The sequence below is a fragment of the Sceloporus occidentalis genome, unplaced genomic scaffold (genome assembly GCF_023333645.1).
Source record: "Sceloporus occidentalis isolate IW3139 unplaced genomic scaffold, rSceOcc1.0.p SCAF_319, whole genome shotgun sequence".
In the NCBI taxonomy this organism is placed as follows: domain Eukaryota; kingdom Metazoa; phylum Chordata; class Lepidosauria; order Squamata; family Phrynosomatidae; genus Sceloporus; species Sceloporus occidentalis.
In genome coordinates, this window is record NW_028317299.1 from 257,593 (window position 1) to 277,826 (window position 20,234).

Here is a 20,234-nt window from a genome sequence, read left to right on the forward strand (position 1 = left end):
ACACTTGACTTTTTTTTATTACATGTAATTGCCCCAAATAATTTTTTTTTTTTTTTTTTCTAAATGCTGGAAAGGGAAAATGATAAAAACTATAGCTATAAAAACACAAAACAGGTAAACGAAAAAAAAAAAAATTCTTTACATGCATTTGCTTGTTTGGTTACTTAAATGGGGACGTTATTAAGGTGTGGAATTATCAATGTCTGTTAGTTTCACCCTGCTGTTCCATAGGACGTGCCATGGCTGTTATCTGAGTGATAGAAAAAAATTTGAAAATAAAGCTGTGTGTGTTTTTAGCAAAATATGTGTGCGGAAGTAACTACAAAAAAAATTGTAACCTCCAACTTTCATTTTTGTAGTAGAATTCAGTTTATCCTAAAGTCTTTTTTTTGGTTATGATGACTGTAATTGTCAGTTTGTGTAAGGAACCAGTCCTCCAGTCCATCACGCTTCTTAAATGATCCTGAGTTTACGAACTCATTGTCTATAACAAAACTTCTCAACTCCAGGCCACAATTGTACCTAATTGTATAGGATTTCTGCGTCTCATATGATCATTGATGACACAGGTCTGAAAGAATAATACTGATTGATCCACCTGCGTTCATCAGAAGAAATACTGAAAAACTGTTGAGGGTGATGTCAAAACTAGTCTCTAGAGAATTGCCGCCCGTCGTTGTCCTTGTTGTACGTGTTAGACCATCCCCTTTCTCCTGTTTGAAGAATTTCTAGCACCTTTTGGGTATAAATCCGGCATGACAGTGTACCTGAGATTTGTAAAACATTCCATCCATTATCAAGCCACCACAATACACCTGGCGGCAGTCGGCGGAATGGAGATAAACCCTAGGTGTGATCTGATCTGTACCTAAAAGATGACAGCAGCTTTCTAGAGGATATCTTCCAACAATAGGACCACAAAGGACTGGACACGGGAATTCACAAATATTCACAAATATTCCCGGATGGATAGGCGCAGAATACCAGGCGCAAAAAAGGTTAAGTGTAGTGAAGTTCATCCATTTCTAATCTCTCAGACAGTTTTACATTAGATACTGTACACTTTATTAATAGATTAATAGAAGATTCTATAGTCCTTGTACACCAGGGGAGAGTGAAAGTTAGTAGAAAAAGAGGACCCTGCTCTCGTGAGCTTACAATCTAATCTGAGAATCTGCCAGTTTAAATGCCAGCTGTATTTTCTAAATAATATGACCACTTGCTCAACGGGAATGGCACGAAGATGACATCTTATTTCACGTTCCACTGAATAGCTATCAAGCAACGACAACTTTCAGCCACAAATGACCTAAACCTGATTTGAACCGGTGACCCCGGGTGAAAGGCTTCCATACTCTCTGACAAACCTCTAAGTCATTTTTTTGAATTGTGCCTCTTAATTGTTTGCTTTAGCGGACATTATAACTACGCATGGATGGGCTTGTTTTGACCTAACAGGGTCCAACATAATTGTTTTTTCAAAATGTTCTTGATTTACTAGGTCCCCTTTTGAAAGGATTCAGATCCAGCACGAGCTTGGAGTTCGGGGAGGGTCAGGATTTATCCAAACCTGGTCAAAGGTCAGAAATGTAATATCTAATATTTAGCAATCTCAGCCCTGGTCAATATATAAAGATTTATGGCGGTTCTAGTAGATTTGGCTATTTAATATTTTCAGAGTTGAACTCATTGTCAGCCTGTTAGGAGGAGGTCACAGAAGTTCCTTTTAGCTAATAAAAGACATAACTTTCGGCATCGGTATGAAACCTTCAACAGATTCAGTCTTTTAGAGAAGGTTTAGCACTAGATTTCATTTCTAAGGAAAAATATTTCATGGGTTTTATCATTAAACTCCACTAATAGATGGTTTGAAAAAATAGATATTTCGCAGGTATCTAACACAGAAACATAGAACATGACTTCAGATACGCAATTTGGCTCATATTTTTCTACCTGCTATAAGAACATAACCCCCATTAGGTCTTGTGTTCAGTACAGAAACATAGAATTACAGCAGGTAATCATTTGGCCCATCTACCCAGCCCATGAATATAAACCTTAATCGGTCCTTAGCCTTGTCTTATTTCCAGGAAAGCCTTATGCCTACCCCATACATTTCTAATACGCGCACTAACACTATACACTAATGCTTGCACACTCTAACCACTTCTGCTGGAAGGCTATTTCCCTTATCTAACCACCCTCTCAGTAAAAAGATTGACAACAGATAACAACTATTCAGCCCATCTAGTGTGCCAGTTTTTCCTGCCGTAAAGTCTCAAATCTTAATCAGTCCTGGGCCTTGTCTTAGATTAAATTAAATTATCTCACTTTATTATTAACAGTGGGGACATAATAAGGATCGGTACCACCAGCTGACATTGTTAACTATGTCTATGCTTATACCAGGACTATTTACCTGGCTGACAACCTTGGTTTTAGCGACAACTTGGCACAAGTGAGGCATGTTCACGAAGCCATGAGTACGTGAGCATGTGTGTAGAGTTGAATGTTCGGCTATGCGTTATTATTATTTTTATTATTATTTATTGTTTTATATAGCGCCATCAAATTCCGTAGCGCTGTACAATGGGCTTACGAATGCATTAGGAGGCCTTAAGTTGAGGTCAATAACTTTTGTTTGGCCAACATAGAAAGAAAGATGTAAATTTCCAAAAGCTTTCAGGATTTCAAAGTAAAGTGAAGACATCAGCTGTTTTATCCAGGACACACACATATAAATTGCCGACCAGCACATGTTGAGCGCTGCCCCTGCAATATGTGGGATGTATAACTGAGTAACTGATTCCCATGTAGGAATTTACACATCCCCCATATTGCAGGGGGCAACATTTGTGCAATTAAGCCATATGGGAAATATATTTATCTTGGAAAAATGGCTGATGTGCTCACAGTATCCTTAGAGCTCCTTCTTCAGATGTTAGAGGAGAATCTTGCCAGAGTTGTTCCATGGATAGTTCAGTCCGTGAGATGCTTTAATGTTATAATGCATATTAAGTACGCATTATGCAGGGTGAGCTCAGCTGTTCTTGCATATATACCTGTGTGTGTGTATAAATATATATATATATATATATATATATATGCATTATTTGTCGTAGAAACAAAATGTTTCATAGAGCATATAGGCTATGCAGATTTTTGGAACATATACACATGAAGAATAAGTAGCCTAAGATGAAACATTCTTATTGATAAGCATTCATTTTCCGATTCTCGCATTGCAGTTTTGTAGTGATATTTTCTTAAGCGTCAAGAGCTGACAACTGTTTGGGCCAATCAAATCGGGGAACACAAGAGCGGTTCTCACCCAGCAAGGTAATTACTTTCAAGTAGAAATAATTACTCTATCAATGTTAATGGTTTTTCGGCTTCAATAAAGCACTCACCTGCCGATAATCACTTCTAACCTCGTGCTCTAATGCAATTCCCTCTCTATTAGCAGGTTATAATATAGCTGTTAAAGTGGTCACTTGTCCTGAACAGCTGCTGAATCTCACTTTGGTCGTCTGTGAACCATAAAAAAATTAGTCATCTGTGTATGATTTCCTTGTAACAAGCCCTTGAAGTGCAAGCAATGTGATCTCTTGGCATGAACGGGGCGCTCACAAAGTAACCAGCTTGTTTGTGCCGATGGTTGCTTTAAGATGCTGAAACTGTATTGTCACCAATGGCTGTTGTAGAGGGCTCTCTCCGCCTAATGTATCGGTTTGTCTTAGTCTTGTCATACCCCTTGAATATATGAATTGTATTAAGCGCTGCGTATATTGTTGGCGCTATATATATAAAACATAATAAAAATAATAATAATAATGACCACTCTCACAATCCATAACTCACATTATCGGCCTTCATGGTCCATCACTGGTGTAATCTGAAGTGCATGGCAGATGTCAAACCAGAGATTGTCTTTTTTCTCTGTGTAATAAGCTAATTTTTATTGTTTAGTGCTCTGGAATATCTCTTAAAAATCCAGAGTATGTGTAAGACGCAAAGTGGAGAAATCAGGTTCCGACAAGAGGTTGCAATCTGTATCCGTGCAATAAAATTGATAGAAGTTGGGGTAAATTGGTCAGATGGACATGTCTGGCAATGCTCCACTTTGTAAACATACAATAAGATTTTATTCGCTGAACATCAAGTTGGCTAGAATGTTATATATATATTATTATATGATATTCATGGGGTAGACATAACAACTCGGCTAATAGTAAATTTGCTAAGTTAGCTTTGAAATTGAAATGCCCTTAATATTTTCCAAGTGTTATGTACGAAAAATGGATGTAGTCAAATCAACAAATCAATCCAAGAGAAAAAGGAGTCTTTAGTTGGGCCATCACAGAAAAAGTTGCAAATTTACATAAGCATTGAGAAAGAAATATTCTGCAGCTTCGACTTGTTGAACAGCAACATGATTTCAGTCCAGTACCTGCTACAATGTAACTATATGCAGAATACACCCAAGCAATGTCTAATGCTTCATACAGTAGGTTAAAAACAGAACGGCGAAGAAAGAGTACTTGCATTCTTTAAAAATTAAAAAGAAATAAATGAAGCACTTACCTTAAGGAGAAGCTGCAGCTCTATATTTGTCCATGGTTCCATGATTTTTGCCATTCATTGGCTGTTTGAAGCAGCCACTCAATAACAGGAAAGCAATCTCACTGAAGTCAATGGGAGTGTTTTCTGCGCATGCACACAGGAGGTCTCATTAGACCCCTCCCAGCATGATGTTCGCTGAGCCACCGCTGAAGCTGACTGGTGGTAAATATATCACATGGCATGCACAGAAAGTATAGTCGTACCAAACCCAGCACACTATGGAACAATTCCCAAACTTGATTAGTTCCTCAAAGTTGTAGGAAGAATTATAAGTTTAACCCTTAACATCCAACCACATGGAATAGAGGTCCTGAGGTTACAGTTGTTGCATTTAGACAAAGTCGGAAAGGAATTTTCAAGCATTCCTGGAAGTACAATTTGCTGAATGATAATTTTGCATATAAAAAAGAAAATTGGGGAATATTATTTTATGTTGCAGGCATGTTGCAAAGGTTGGCTATTGTCACTATAAAAAGATAACATGTTAGTTTTATATAAAAAAAAAATATCCAATATTAGAGCAAGTAAATGGGACAGAAATTGTGAATTGTTATCTGTCTAATGTATATTTGGAAGTGATCCTGGATGTGCTTCTCATTAATCCGCTACACTCTGTGGATTTTCAGATATTTCTCAGGGGGATTCACACTTTATAACTATACATTAAGTTCTTGGCACCTTATTATAGACTCAATATATAATATTAGAAACCAAAGATGAGCTGTTTAACGCTATGAGCCCCAGAGCTACTCTGTTAAGGGGCAGTCAGTTGTTTCAAATTAAAAAAAGGCGCTCGGCTAAGCCCCCTATTTAATGATCTAAGCATGGTCTGTGTAGCGGGATAACAAACAGAAGCACGACAGGGCATCGCTGCATCCAATTATGTTTATCTACCATTCGCAGGGCTGTTATTATGTAATTGCCTGTGTATTGGCACACCTTTGACAAGCCTCAACACCAACAGAGCCAGAAGCATCCGTGAACAACACCAGGTCTGAATGTCAAACACTCAGCCTTTTGCCAGCATGTTTGACCATTCAAATACTCTTGGGACCCTGATATAATGTTTCAAGAACTTTATCCCTATTGTAGCCAGAGATAGTCTTCTATAAAACACCCTTCCCATGGGCATTAGTCTGCAGGTGAATGCTAGATGAACCAACAAGGAGCGAACCTGCCTCAGTTGAATGTCCACTGCCCTTACAATGTGACAAAGTGTCGAGCTTTGCATGTGGCAGATGAAAAAACCATTGCATCTGTGTCTATTTCCATGGAATGACAGCTGAGCAAGGCTTCTCAGTCTTGTCTCTGGCCAATGAGACACCAAGACGCCTACAATCCTCACTCCTCGCAGGACCCACAAACTAAAAAGTGTCCAGGTAGTGCAAAACACTACAAGGCCCATCCTCTGAGACACTACCCATTCAAGAAAGGTGGCAAAAACCTAAAAGGAATAACATGACATGGAGAAACCCATTGGCAGACACATAGCATACTAGTAAGGTACCTTAAACCGAATGCCTAACAAGTGAAAGCAGCAAATAGAGGGACGTCTCTTTGTAAGATTTAGCCAACATTCATGCCTGCCCTGCCACCCGGACCAGCTCCAAAGCTCTGTCAAAAGATGCATACCGAACTCTCGGTCAGAAGATTCGGCTGGGTGTGATAGATGATAATAAACCAGAAATTTCCCGGTTCCTTCTTTAGAACCAGGCCCAGTGGGAATACCCTAACTGACTGAAAGGCCTGCTATAACTTTCACCTGCAACTTTTGAGTTACTAACTTTTCATTTAACAAAACCGAGCGTAAATTGTGAGAAAATAACTCATCAGTAGGCATGAACGGTATTCCAAACACCCCAGGAAAAAAACTGTCCTCAAGCAATGGAACATCACACCTATTGCAGTACCGTGCGAGCCGCGTGCACATCCTTACTACTCTAACCAGCGTCCTTGGCTCTCCGTGAATCCTCCTTGGCACCCTGATTGGCACCTGCCGTTCCTTTGATAAAGCATCACGTTGCTGGGTGTCCTCGTCCACAGTGCAAACACTCATGCTTGAAGCAGCACGAACTGTACGAACAGCAGTGAAGAATCAAGATACCCCTCTTTTTAATCCCGCCGCTGCTCCATGAAAAGGCAGAGGGAGGGGGGTCAAAAACAGCCACAGGCTGCCATCTTGCATGTCAAGTCTAAGCCCTGGTCTCACTTACATCTTTTGTCTAAGTTGCTGGTGATATTTGAACCCCCATAGACTTTGTAAGCATCCCAAATCAGCATATTCAATGGGCTGGGACTTGGTGGAGGAGGCCGTGACTTCCTTGCCCTCCTCCCTCCTGCATCCTGCCTGGGCCTGCCTCTTGGGCCTTCAGGAGCAAATCCTGCAAGGATGAGCCCCCATGCTAGGCCACATAGCCCATGCGAAGGGATGGCAGCTGTTCATGCTCCATGCGTAGAAGCCTGAGACTGTACCTGTGCTGGAAGGCAAACAAGGTGGAGGGGGTATCCCCCTCCACCTTTTAACCCTTTGAAGCCTGTAACAATGTTGCAAGGCTCCCCCAATGATGAAGGGTGATGCTAACAAGTCCCTTAAGCCTTCATTTTTGGTCCAGGAGGCCCTTTTCTCAGGAATACAGAGACCACTAACATAAAGGAGATCAGGACCTTTTACTTGCCTCTTCCTTAGAAAGGGAAAATATGGCATTTACCTGAAACCAACAGGTTCTGTCACTCAGCATTCCAAGAGTATTCTCTGCAGCTTCACTAATGCTAGTATTATATATTTCTAGATACATATACAGATAGACGAATTCTATCAGAGCTAATGAAGATGTCTTGCAATATTAAATTAAGGTGCGTGCCCAAGGTGAGTAAGGGGTGCTGGCAAAACATCACTTACCGGTACCGTGAGTGAATTAGTAGAAGAAGCCTTGATACTTTCATCACGGCCGGTCTCTTGATATAGGATACGATAATGTCTTATGACCCCATTAGGGTACCGGGGTGGTGTCCAACTAATTGAGACTGAATATGCACCCCTTACTTGAGCACTGGGAGGTTCCATGTCTTCAGGCACAGCTTCATGTGCACGAATTAAAGTCCATGTGCTTTTTACCGAACCTTTGCTGTTTTGGGCTGCGATACAGTATTCATATGCCGCGTAAGGAAGGAGTCCGTCTGAAGAGTCGTTAAATTCTAAAAGCCCTTCACTCCAAACAAACACAAGAGCAATTTCATGTTGATCCACAAGACGTCTGCAAATAAAGAATGACAACGTGATTAACCTTTGCCTAAACTTATGTAAATCAACACTGCATGTTTTATCAACAATTTTTTTTTATGTAGTAAATATTTATTTTTACAATACTGAAAGTCTAAAATGCGCAACCATGACATTTCATGCCATATATACAAACATAGAAACATACAATTTGGTGGCAGATAAGAAGCATTTGGCTCATCTAGTCTTTGGTTGCTAACAGGTTGCTAAAGGTAGAAAAGCCAGAGAAGGATTCCCTCATGTATAACGACCAAAGCATCTTAATCTGGCTTAATCCTTTTATATATATATATTTTTTTGTTATTTTTATTTTTATTTTTTTATTATATTTTTTTAATTATTATTTTTTTTTAAAATAGCATTACATAAGTGTATGAAATGTATAGGACAGTAAAATGTAAAAAATGAATGATCATACTTAAGGTTTTCAGGATAAAATAAGTTCTATTCTTACAGGTTGAGGATTATGTGACAATAAAATGTTTCAATAAATGTCCAAACTTTGCTGAGGCAGATGGTGAAATCCAAGAAAATGGAATTTCAGGGTGATAAATTTTTAATTTGTCTTCAAATACAATTATTATAAGATGTCAAAGGTATTGTTTAATGACGTTGCTTCTGTTCAGCGCACTTTGAAATGCCTGTCTCACCAATGAGCTGAAGGAAATGGCGGAAAAGCTCATTTCTCGAAGACAATGGCACAATTGACTTATACGCCAAGGAGAGAGACGTTCTCAAAGGTTTTCTGGAAACACTGCTGACATGTATAGCGTCTCTAATAATTTCAGAAAAATAACAGTTTGTGAAGAATCACTGACTTCATTGCCTGCTGTGCGCACCACAAACTGTATGGAGTTGGGGGCCAGTCAACTAAAACCCATCTTTGTAACATCTATTGCGCTGTTTGGAAAATGCTATGTAGACCTCATTCAGCTCCTGGAAACGCGTGAAGTTTCAGACGAAAGGCATTAAGTTACATTTAACCTTGACAAGTAACAGTTTGGGAGATAGCCAGCATGGATTTTGTTGATAAAGAAATATAATTTTAAACTTATTCATTCACTAAAAAGTTGTGTCTGTCAAATTAATTGTTGAAATTGACTGATGTGATTTTGACTTAAGCGGCATGCATTGGCACCCAGTCCTCATCTTCAGTCCAGGGAAATCATATTAAAAAACCCAACATAATAACTAATCAGCCAACGGCGGCAAATAGTAAAATGTATATAAATGCATGGAGGACACATTGCATCTTTCTGCAGTGATCACATCGGCCATGTATTCCGGGACGCACATACATTTCACATGTTTCTAACCAGCACATGGAAAGTCCTACCAGGCATTATGCCTCGCTGAGTAGCCGGTTCCCTTCTGTGAGTTTATACACCCATCCTGCAGGGCTGTGCGGGTCAGCAACATGTGAAATGTATAAGTGCCAAGCTATATATCTATGGGGTTGCTGCATTATGCCTAACCCAGGGAAGTCGTACCATGTGGGGAAATACATTCCCCTTGCTCTCCTCGGGAAAGATCTCTAAATAGACAGCAGTGTTCCATTGGCCTAGGCTGTCGACTGCATGTATTAAGTGGGTGATGTGGTCTCGCAGAGGAGTGCTAAGGTACTCAGACACTCAGACCTGTGGTAGTAGGCTGGCATAAGGGCTCCGTGTGAGATATGGGGGGCAAGTTGAACTAACAATAGGAGCAAGAGAATGGGGAGATAGAATGAGCATATACATATACAGTGTATATATATATATATATATAAGTTAGAGTGTGTGTTAGTGTCTCATGTTAGTGTGTTAGTGTATGGTGTTATAATGAATGTACATTAGTATATGATGTTAACATTGGTGTGTATGTTTGTCAGGATTTGGTGTTTGTGTGTGTGTATGCGTTACTATACAGCGTTAGCATGAGAGTGTGCATCAGTATATAGTGTTTTAGTGTGTCTTGGTGTATGGTGTTGTTATGTGTGGGGCTGGGTGTTAGCGTGAGTGTGAGGATCAGCATTTGGTATGTCAAGGGTGAGCCCTAGTGGCCTGGGGGGGAGTAAGAGAGGGTAGAAGAAGAGAGAGGGGGGGAGGAACGAGATTGTATTTATGTGTAAGGGTATGGTGTTATAGTAACTGTGTGGGTGTTAGTGTGTGGTGCTAGAATGAGTGCGTGTTGCAATTGTGCATGTGTTAGTTAAGAAGATAGGCCACCAAAGAAATACTGCATCCAGGAGCCACTAACCCTAGGATCACCCCTGTGGTTACCTTTACTTCTCCTGCAAACCAGGTTAGTTGCTGTTAATAATACAAAAGTGATTGTGTGGACTTTTTAAACCATTAAGCAGATACATTGCCTGACATTGCTAGCAATTTTATTGCAGTGCTACATTGTGGCAAGAAGCTGCTGAATGAAATGTATTATTTGGTGTATTTGCTCACAAATTATTTTATTCCGTTCTCTCTGCGTGAGATGTTAGTCCTGGGATTTTAAGTTTGTTTTACGTTCTTCCATTTATAATAAGTATATGGGACAAATATGAAATTTTAATAAGATGGAATGGTATAGCTGTCAGCGATCATTCATAATTCTTGTAGAAGCAGTGACATTTTAATGTGCTTTTTAACTCAGTTTTCACTACACAAGTTGAACGTAAGAGCACAGGTATTAGCACATATTCTCGTGGAATTGACAACAATCATCTTGGCTTTTGGTAGATAAAATTAATCATTTATGAGTTAGATTTAATTTACCGGAGACTGAGAGGGAGATATATATTTTTTCATTTAAATAAATGGAAGATGTCAAAAAATGTGTTTATTTGCTTTGTACATAGAGAACAATAATCATACATTAATGCAGCAGCCTGGTAAGAGCAATAGACCACTGAATGCTTGCCTTAATCGGCCATATATTCCTTGTATACTTTATTGATAAGAATAATTAACCCTTGTAGTTTTATGTTATTTAGGGTTCCTTAAACTTTATTTCTCATACACTTACTATCCTGTTCATGAGCTTACAAGGGGTAGAGCATGTCCAGCGATGGGGGCAAATAATATTTTGACCCCTATAAGTAGGTGTATATGACTCCTAAATCTAGATACAAATCTAGTTATGTATCTTAACCTTATGACCTCACAAATTAAATTGGCTTTTATAACTACAAAACTTAGAACTTAGCAAATTAAATGATGTCTTACTCGCTTTGTAAGTCCAGGAACACCCTTTCTTGCTCATCGTGTATTAGTTCACCTATCAGTATCATATATATATGTCCTGATGAAAGTCTGAAATAAACAAGACTGAAACGTTGACTTGAAAACCGAAGTTGTTTGTGTGGTTATTTGGAAAGTCCCTGGAGTGCCGGTAACTATTTTTGGACTTATATATGTTTGACAAGTGCATTTTCCATCCTATAGCAGCCGGTGTGAGTGCGAGACAAATTATTCTTATTTCTTGGACTGTCTCACTGAGAATGGATGTTGAGTACTTTAATATGCATTCTTCAACGCAAAAAAAACATAATAATGAAACACCTGTGACCTAGCTGCAGAAGATGCTCTTCTTCTCAATAATCCGACATTTCCTTCCACTGATTGGCTGATTGAAGCCGCCAATCAGTGGCAGAAAAGTGCCTGCATTGAAATTAATAGGAGCACACAAAATCATCTCCTGCGCTGCAAATAGCTGACGGGTGAGGGGAAAGGACAAACACATGAAAATTTATCACATAGCAATCCTATGAATTAGCTAGGCTGCAGCTTCTATGCATATTAACCCCTTCCGTACCGGTGACGTACCTGGTACTCCCTGGTTGGGTGTCACCCATAGACCGGGACGTACCAGGTACGTCATCGATGGTGCGCGATCCAGCGTCGCTATGGACGCTGGGATCGCGAGGGGCGGCTGCCACTGACCGCTGGGTGTCCCGTGCGATCCGTAGCAGCCACTCCCCCTCAACAATGTACACGTGATCGCTTTGAAGCCAATCACGAGCACGGAAATAAAATATTTAAATAAAACTGCAGTCTTCAAGGGAAGACGCAGCAAGAGGGGACGCCGGTCCTGAAGGGGTTAAAGTACTCAAAATTCCACTCTGTGCTACAGTCCCATAAGTAAGAACAATTCGCTTCGCACGCACAGGCTGCTATAGGCTGGGAAACGCATATGATGGTTGGGGTGTCCCTTTAATGAAAAGAACTGCGCGCCATCATTGCAAAAAAAGGAAAGAACTAAAGAAAAAAAATGTATCCAATTGTGATGGTGAACGAGAATTAAATGCAGGGACTTTTATCTAACGTTTTCGTAATCTGACAGCAATCCTGTGACTAGTTTCTTTGGCGATGAAATGGTTAATCATCTTTGTAAGTCATGCCGGGGCAGAATGCGGATAGGGTGATATGGGGTATTTTAATGGCCTGCTTATCCACAAGTCTCACCTAAAAAAAAAAAAGGGGGGGGGACATTTGGTCCCCCCCTAATGCCAATAAAGGAAAGCCTGCTGCCACATTCGATTCTCTTCCTCAATTTTATGCAGCTATCAGACAAAGATTTAATATTGTTGTTGTGTAAGAACATTTAAACTTCAGAAGGAATAACTGCCAAGTGATTCATGCTTATGTCGACGAATATAACGATTGTATCTGAAGCCCCTGTGCGCCATTTTCACTTCACTTGAAATAAAAAACAAAATGTATCTGTGTCAGTCAGTGCCCTTCCGCTGTACTCAGAGGTATCAAACAGGCTACAATTATGATTGTGAAGTGATTGTGTCTCATTCCAAGAAGGTTTATTGCTTTTGAGTCGGCAAGGCAGTAACACATTCTGTTTCATATTACACTTTATATCATTGTTTGGCTGTGACTGGAATAATCAAATGGCATCAAATGCTGTCAAATTCAATTTACTGTATTTTGCCCTGATGCCGCTTCGCTCTATTATATTTCCGGATTTTCTTTCTCTTACAAAGTTGCCGTGGAATAGCAGTTGTAAGTATTAGTTTCATTTACAGCAATCAATGAAAGTGAAGGAGCCACGTCTTTCGGGGGTTAACTCTTTGGGAGCCAGAGGAATTGGCGGCACAATACAATGCGTTGCTTCATACTGCTGGTGCGGAAAAGGGTTGTAAAGAGACTTCCTAGTGGTCTAAGGTTATTTATGGGGGGGGGGGGGGACTGTGGCACACAAACAAATCCCAATTGTCCCTGTTTAGAAGGGACAGTCCTTCTGCCCCTCTTTCCTCCCTTGATGTTGCTCTTTTCTAGGAGCTCAAAATGTTTGGTGGGTCCCACAGGGTTATGCAGCCCTAAAAGTCACAATAATGTGTACAGCAATGGTTAAAAAAGTAGTTTGAAACCTAAATTGTGTAAAATGTGTAAATAAAATAATTTAAAGTTCTTACTCCATCACATAAATAGCTACTAATAAGTACATTAAAATGTTCTTCAATATCTTGCTCATAACTCTAAACAAACCCAATTATGTCCCTCTTTGACCGTTGAAAGTGTGGTTCAGAATGTACTCAAAGGGTCTAGTCTATTTGATCTTTCACTATCACTTTCAATCAGTAAATACTGATTATTATACAACATCGACGTTCCTGCTGTTTTATGTTCTATGCTAAAACATTCTCCAGGGCTTCTTCTGTGGACCACTGTGTAGACTGCGTGGATGAAGCACAGCTATATTCATTTCTAAACCCAAACTCAATGTGGGAATCCAATGGATATGTAAACATGCACAGACATCTAGCTCCATCCCAGGCTAAAATTCCTAACAACATAGGCTAAAAGGTATATTAAGCTGTATATGAAATCAATTGAATAAAGCCAAAGTGTGCAATATTAATGAAATAATTTGATACTGCGCGGAACTTGCTGCACTTGCTTCTGTGGAACAAGGATACATTAGTATTGAGTAATTGCCCTAATGGGTTGTCACATACATAGTCCTTTTTCTAAAGAGCAAATGTTCAACATGCTACATGTGGGGCAATCGGCAGGAACATTCAGTTGGTTTCCATGGTAATTGCTCTACATTTAAAAATTTTCTCCAGAATTAGAGGATACAGTAACACACTTTTATCAAGTCAGATGATTATCCTTAACTACCAGTGATAAAAATGAGAGCCAATCCTGATGGCACTACCTGATTTAACTGATGCAGTCAATTTAGTTTACATTTGAAAGAATTGAAATGGTAACAATAAGGTTTGCGCTTAATCATTTACCTGTGAATGTAGTATTTGGTTATGATTCCATTTGGTTTCTTAGGTGGCTTCCATGTAACCTTGATGGACTTTGCATCATCCACTGAAACAACTGGGGGAGCGAGTTCCTCTGGAGCAGCTTCCTCAGTTAAAGCAGATACTGAATACCCAGCGCCACAACCTCCTACGTATCATGCAAAGGATAATGGACAATGAAGTGTCATAACACATTTCAGTTGCACTTTACTAGGCATCCATGTGATGTGCCACACTTTTACCAGTAAGCTACAATGCTGGACATTAGTAAACTGGAAGTTGGAAGCATGAAATTGTATCTTGCCACAAAGATTCAGGATGCCCCTGAGGTCCAAACTTTCTGAGGTTTCTGTTCCTACATTATGATTGTGTGGCTGGAGGAGGACAAAGGATTAAAGACAGAACTGGTTTAAGAACTCCCACTCTCTAAGTGAGCAAATCCTCTTGATAAATGTGGAGAGCTGTGTGAGGAAGTTCAGCTCACCTGCCCACTAGACAAGCTGGGTTGAGGTCAGGTTCCTTCTCTACCATACATCATAAAGAATCTAAAGTTCTACTAAAATGTTACATTTCAGCTTTTATTTATTTTTATTAACAATTTTTACCCATCCCGGTTGTTGCTCAGACTGTGTAGAGTCTTGACACTGTGAGGACTGAAGTTCCCACTCCAAATGGCTCTGGTTGTGTTTGCTCCCATTCATGACTAACCATACCCCATGTGCGAGTAGTTCTTCCACAGCTCTGATGGGTTTCGTGCTACTCAGGTCCTGTTTTCTGCTTGCAGCCATACTCCATTAATACTTGCGCACAATCTGCCCCCATATTCCACCTATACCGCTCCCCTATAGCCCTTCATTCTATTGCTTTTGAGGGTATAATGGGGCATTCTTACCATTTTGACAGGCTTGTATTCTTATGTCATACTGGGTATGTGGTTTGAGATTTTTTAAAACAATGAAGTTTTCTTCTCCAGCTGAAGAAACCTCTGATTCCATTCTGCCAGCATTCAGCAAAACATTAAATGCCAAAGGGATACTGGTACTGAAAACACCTAATAAAGGGCAGAAATAAAATGATGTTATATCGGAATGTTCATGAAAACATTTAGCATGTTCTAGTAGGTCATTCCATTGTGTGCACTGCAATGCACTATGCCAGTTACATAACCTTAAAACATTACTTGTTATATTTCTTTAAATTGGGTTTTTTTAACCATTCTCCTCCAAGCTATTTATAATTATTGACAATCTCCATTATTGCGGCATAAATGTATGAGCAGTTTCAGCTTCAAATGTATAATACATCTGATGAAGCTACCTAGGTAGTCTCTAAAGCTTGCAATCTATTACACTTCAGTTAGCCAATAAAGCTATCATCTTTCCCAAATTTGCTCTTTTTCTTACACCTTTCTTGTACAACTTTTACATTTTTTGAAAGTGTGAATGCTAAGCCTTAGGGTTTTACATAATCTTGTGTTCATAAATATTTTTTAGCATCTACGAATAGTGCAAATATGACCAAGTGAACCAATTTATCCTGGCAGGTTAGTTATCTGGAGTAGAAAGACATTCTGCCAAAACACATTTCCATATTCACTAAAGAACAGGGATTTACACTGTTAATATTCCCGGCACGGCACCTTTCCATAATTTACAAGTAGACGCTGATAGGCTATTTAACATTTATGAACTTACAATGTAATCAAAAATTCATTATGCTTCTAACAAATAAATAGTTGATATTTCTCAGATTTTTTTGAGTGGACTCTTGTACGAGGAATGAGTTTAGAACTAACATACCTCACTAAATGTTTACAGCTGTCTATCTTGGATACAATTTGTCAGAGAATCTGAAATCTAAATTATTTAAGTAGCTTCTATAGCACAGAACTATCTCATATCCTTGTGTAGCCATTTTGAATCAGTGTTTTTGCTTTTAATGACATTCAAGGTGTTTAACCTTGTTAATGGCATCATGCAAATCATCGCAAGACAATTTAATTTATTGAATACTAACTTTAAAATAACATCAGAAATAATGAATATGCTGAAAATCATTCGTTCAAATTATATTTATATCGCTGCCTATAACCTGATAAAATCATATAAAGCATTAAAAATGTCTTTCACTGTAAAAAAATATAGTCAGATTATCGTGGGTGGACCTACATGTTGCAGACTTAGTTTAGTTTATAAATTAAGAAATATATCCTGAGATTCTGTGACCTGGGTCAAGTTGAAATATAAGTTAGGGCAGTAGGTGGTGCACTAACAAAGTTAGCTAGTTATTTGTTAACGGTCGCTCTGTCCAATAAAGAAAGTACAGGTAACTCCATGGTTTGTCTTAACGCGACACTCTTTGAACATTTACAATAGACATTACACAAATCTGCAAATTGTATAATTCCATCACTTGACCTTTTGAGGTCCTACTTCTCTCTAATGAATAATAAGAAATAATAATTGCAACTCTGGGCCAGTTAACTATTAATTAAAGGAGTAACTTTTGAGAGTGACTTTAGCTGTTTCAGATGTAGTCCAGGGTTGTTATATCATCAACTATATCTATAACATTCAACATAAATCTGCTTGTAAATATATATTAAAAACATATTGCTTGATCCCATATTGTGTCATCAAAATAAATTTCACATATTCACATATTACTTTAATTTCAGGTGGAAATATGAATGTAAGATGAGTGCTGGTACAGACATCACCATCAAAACATTTTTATTAAATAAAGATTTTCGTGCAAGAGGGAGTTGTCTCAGAATTTCAATTTAGATGGCACCTTCAAGACTGGGTTTTTAAACGTGAGATACAAAGTGTCATTTCTTTTCCTTTCTCTCGACATTCGTCGATGCACAAGTTAGCTTGTTCATGAACAAGAAGCAGGTATTATTAACTCTTATAAAGTATATGTTTCCATCCCTGAATTTGGGGGAATCTGAGACACAAAGCACGGTGCGCTAAATAGGGAGCTCTATTACATGTTATATTATATTATATATTATAGGGGAGAACAGAGAGGCATCAGTACTTTATCTAAAAAAAATCCCAAAAGGATTCTTAAACATTAATGTAACAGTAACATTTGTATACTGTGTTAATACTTACTTTTTTAATAGAGTCTGTCGATGATATGGAGCGACAAAATAACAGTCACACAATTTTAAAAAAAAAACTATTGACAACCATGTGATAAACATCACATGCTTATTGACAAGCAAGAGCGTATGGTCCAAGAACCTGTGTGTTCTTGAGGTCATCGAGGTTGACAACACTTAATATTTGAAACTCGTGAATTAGATCCATAGTTAACAGCAGGAATTGTAGCAGGAAGGCTAATGAGGCATTAAGAAAAAAAATAATATGAAAACAAAATACAAGAGAAAAAAAACAATTTTTTATGTATCTATAGTTGCCAATATTTACCTTATTAAAAAAAAGTTTTAATAAGGTAAAAAAGTTTTACAGGCATGGCATGTATATATTGATGTGTAAGATTTACCTGGAGAATCCCAAGCGACATATATTGTATGCGGCCCAAGCACCGTGATATTATACGGCAAAGGAATATCTTGTGGTGTTTCAGCTGGAGTCTCAGTTACATAAAGTTCACTAATGCCTCTTCCTCCTTCGGTACTTGCTTCCAATTGGTAAGAGTACCTGAAAAGACAGCATTTAATGAAAAATGATCACTTTAACTACTAGGGTTCACAAGTCATCATATTAATGTAATATCCATCGATGGGATAAATGCGATATAAAATGAACACCCTGCCTCTAGCTGTTTTTGTTGAGGCACTTTTAAGGAGGCATAGTTGCCAACAGTCTTGATTTAGACAGGACAGTTCTAACAGCAAAACCTATGCCCTGATTTTTGTCTTCTGCATTTGTGAATAGGGCAGAGCTGGAGGCAAGGTATTGAGTCTCATCTTGCCCCATTGTATATGAAACATACATGATGATGCCATGATCCCCTATGCCCTGTGAAGGGGTTCTGTCATGAGTTTGCTATACACAGAGATTTGGCTTTTTGGAAGTACCATAAGATGACAAATGGTTGCTTTCATCAATAAGTTTCCCATACAGTTATTAGAAGTATTATAAAACACTTATCTACAGACACCAGACAAACCAGAAGGTTTGTTTTTCCCTCAGAAATCTTATGGGGCTGCCACAACCACAAGGGATTCTGGGTAGGCGCATGCAAATAAGGTGATAATTGTTACCCTTATTTGCATGCGCCTGTCTGGTGTCTGTAGATGAGTGTGTAATAATGCTTCTACTACCCCTTAAATATAAGTGGGAGGGTTTCCATCACCTTTACCAACCATAACTTATGTAATGCCATACAGTTATTGATATTTAGTTTTTTTTCTGTGAGATATTCACTAAACTTGCTAGTTTTGTGTGTTCTCCGTACCGGTATAACCGGTATAACCAATGCAAACACTGATATTTAAAATCTTCAATGACCTGTAACACAAAAATGTTTTTTTTGCCCCCTATCTTCTCCATACCGTCACGCTGCATATGTTAAAATAATACTTTGTATCGGTGGTGCATTAGTGTGTTGCGGTCTTACTAACATGGGAGTTTAAGTTTAAACTTAATGACTTGTCTATGCATAACGATGAGCCTTACCCTCTGTAATAAGGACTGAACTGATCCAGCAAAACAAATAGTTCAATAAGTACGATGTCTTTCTAGAAATCTCACTCATTTAACTATGCATCATGCAGGGCCAACCAAGCACTTCTCGTAGGAGAAGCTTACTGGGTTGGATTCCGGCTTATTAAGGTCAGTGAGTTAAAATTCACCTTCAGACTCCTACATTAGTGAATAAACTCTATCCCATTGTCTCAAGTGCTGGCCTTATCTTCTGGGCAACGACACTTATTGTTAATATACCTGCCCTATCTAAACTTTATTTTCGTAAAATCATTAGATTTTTGTAATGTACCTTTAAACATCTAAATATATCCATTAATATATTATGAATAAGACACTTTATTGATATAAAATGTCCTAAAGAAAAAAAATAATGAACGACACCTCGCCTTCCTGTATCTAAATACATTAATGCTACTTTTTATCTACAGGAAGAATAAAAATATCTTGACGTTGATAACATCTGTGGATTAATTCTTTATTGATTAAAAAAAAAAAAGAAGAAGAAGAAACAAATCAAAGGATCAAGTAAAGTTTTCACTTTCTATGTCGAAAGTAAAATAAAAGCTTTCTTCGTTTTTTATGGGTGATCTGGTTTTATTTCAGAATTGCTGTAAAAGTAACCTCAGTCGATATACGTCTCCTCGATATGTGCAATGACAAAGCTCCTGGAAGAGTTTTTGTCAATGCCTTTTAATGATTAAGTAATAATGATTTTTCCCTTTTTAAAAGAGGAAGTAAAAGTCTTGTTTGTAGCATGCCCAGATAAAATATCATTGTTAATCATTGCCTGAAAGCTTAATATAGATCAGCGTTAAACATTACCTGCTGTTGGGCAGTAAGCCAACATCGGTGAAATTCAAACATTCCCCACTTCTTCTGGAAATGACTTCTCCATTCCGTATCAGAATGTACTGCGTGACGATCCCGTTGGGCATCTCTGGTTCGTTCCAATATAGTTCCAGCGCTGTTGTATTGATTATAACATGGCGAGGGTTTGACCACACTCCTAAATGGTTAAAAAAAGAGAAAATGTTATCGTTTGTATTTTAGTAATTGACTAATATTCTCGTGTCTTCTTTGGTATTTTAAGTAAACATAAAAAGTTACAATGTACATGAAAAGATAAATAAAATAAAAATAATAATATATGTAGTCATATACATTTCTTATTTGGGGAGAAGTGGCGTGAGCCATGCATAGTATTATTATTATTAGCCTTTATTTATTAAGTGTTAACATATTACGCAGCAGTTGGGTGGTAAGTGGGGTGGTTAACAAATACACATTAGAGCATAACGATAAAACAGGACTTGAGGACCCCGACCGTGGCGCTGTCATACATACAAAGTTCCAGGATTATGGGCTTATGAGGCCCCGGTCATTTACAATTTAAAAGATAAATACATTT

At 38.4% G+C, this 20,234-nt stretch overlaps 1 protein-coding gene across 1 annotated transcript in view; it reads right to left on the reverse strand.

The window, feature by feature from the left end:
• The window catches only part of LOC149274819 (usherin-like), a 287,860-nt gene that overhangs the window by 39,063 nt on the left and 228,563 nt on the right, over positions 1 to 20,234 (reverse strand). Inside the window, exons 57-61 of the mRNA XM_089505229.1 lie at positions 19,649 to 19,832; positions 17,658 to 17,815; positions 15,037 to 15,195; positions 14,130 to 14,292; positions 7,523 to 7,877 (exon numbers count right to left, since the gene is read on the reverse strand). Coding sequence (XP_089361355.1) covers positions 7,523 to 7,877; positions 14,130 to 14,292; positions 15,037 to 15,195; positions 17,658 to 17,815; positions 19,649 to 19,832 — 1,019 coding nt within the window. The remainder of the gene's footprint in view (positions 1 to 7,522; positions 7,878 to 14,129; positions 14,293 to 15,036; positions 15,196 to 17,657; positions 17,816 to 19,648; positions 19,833 to 20,234) is intronic.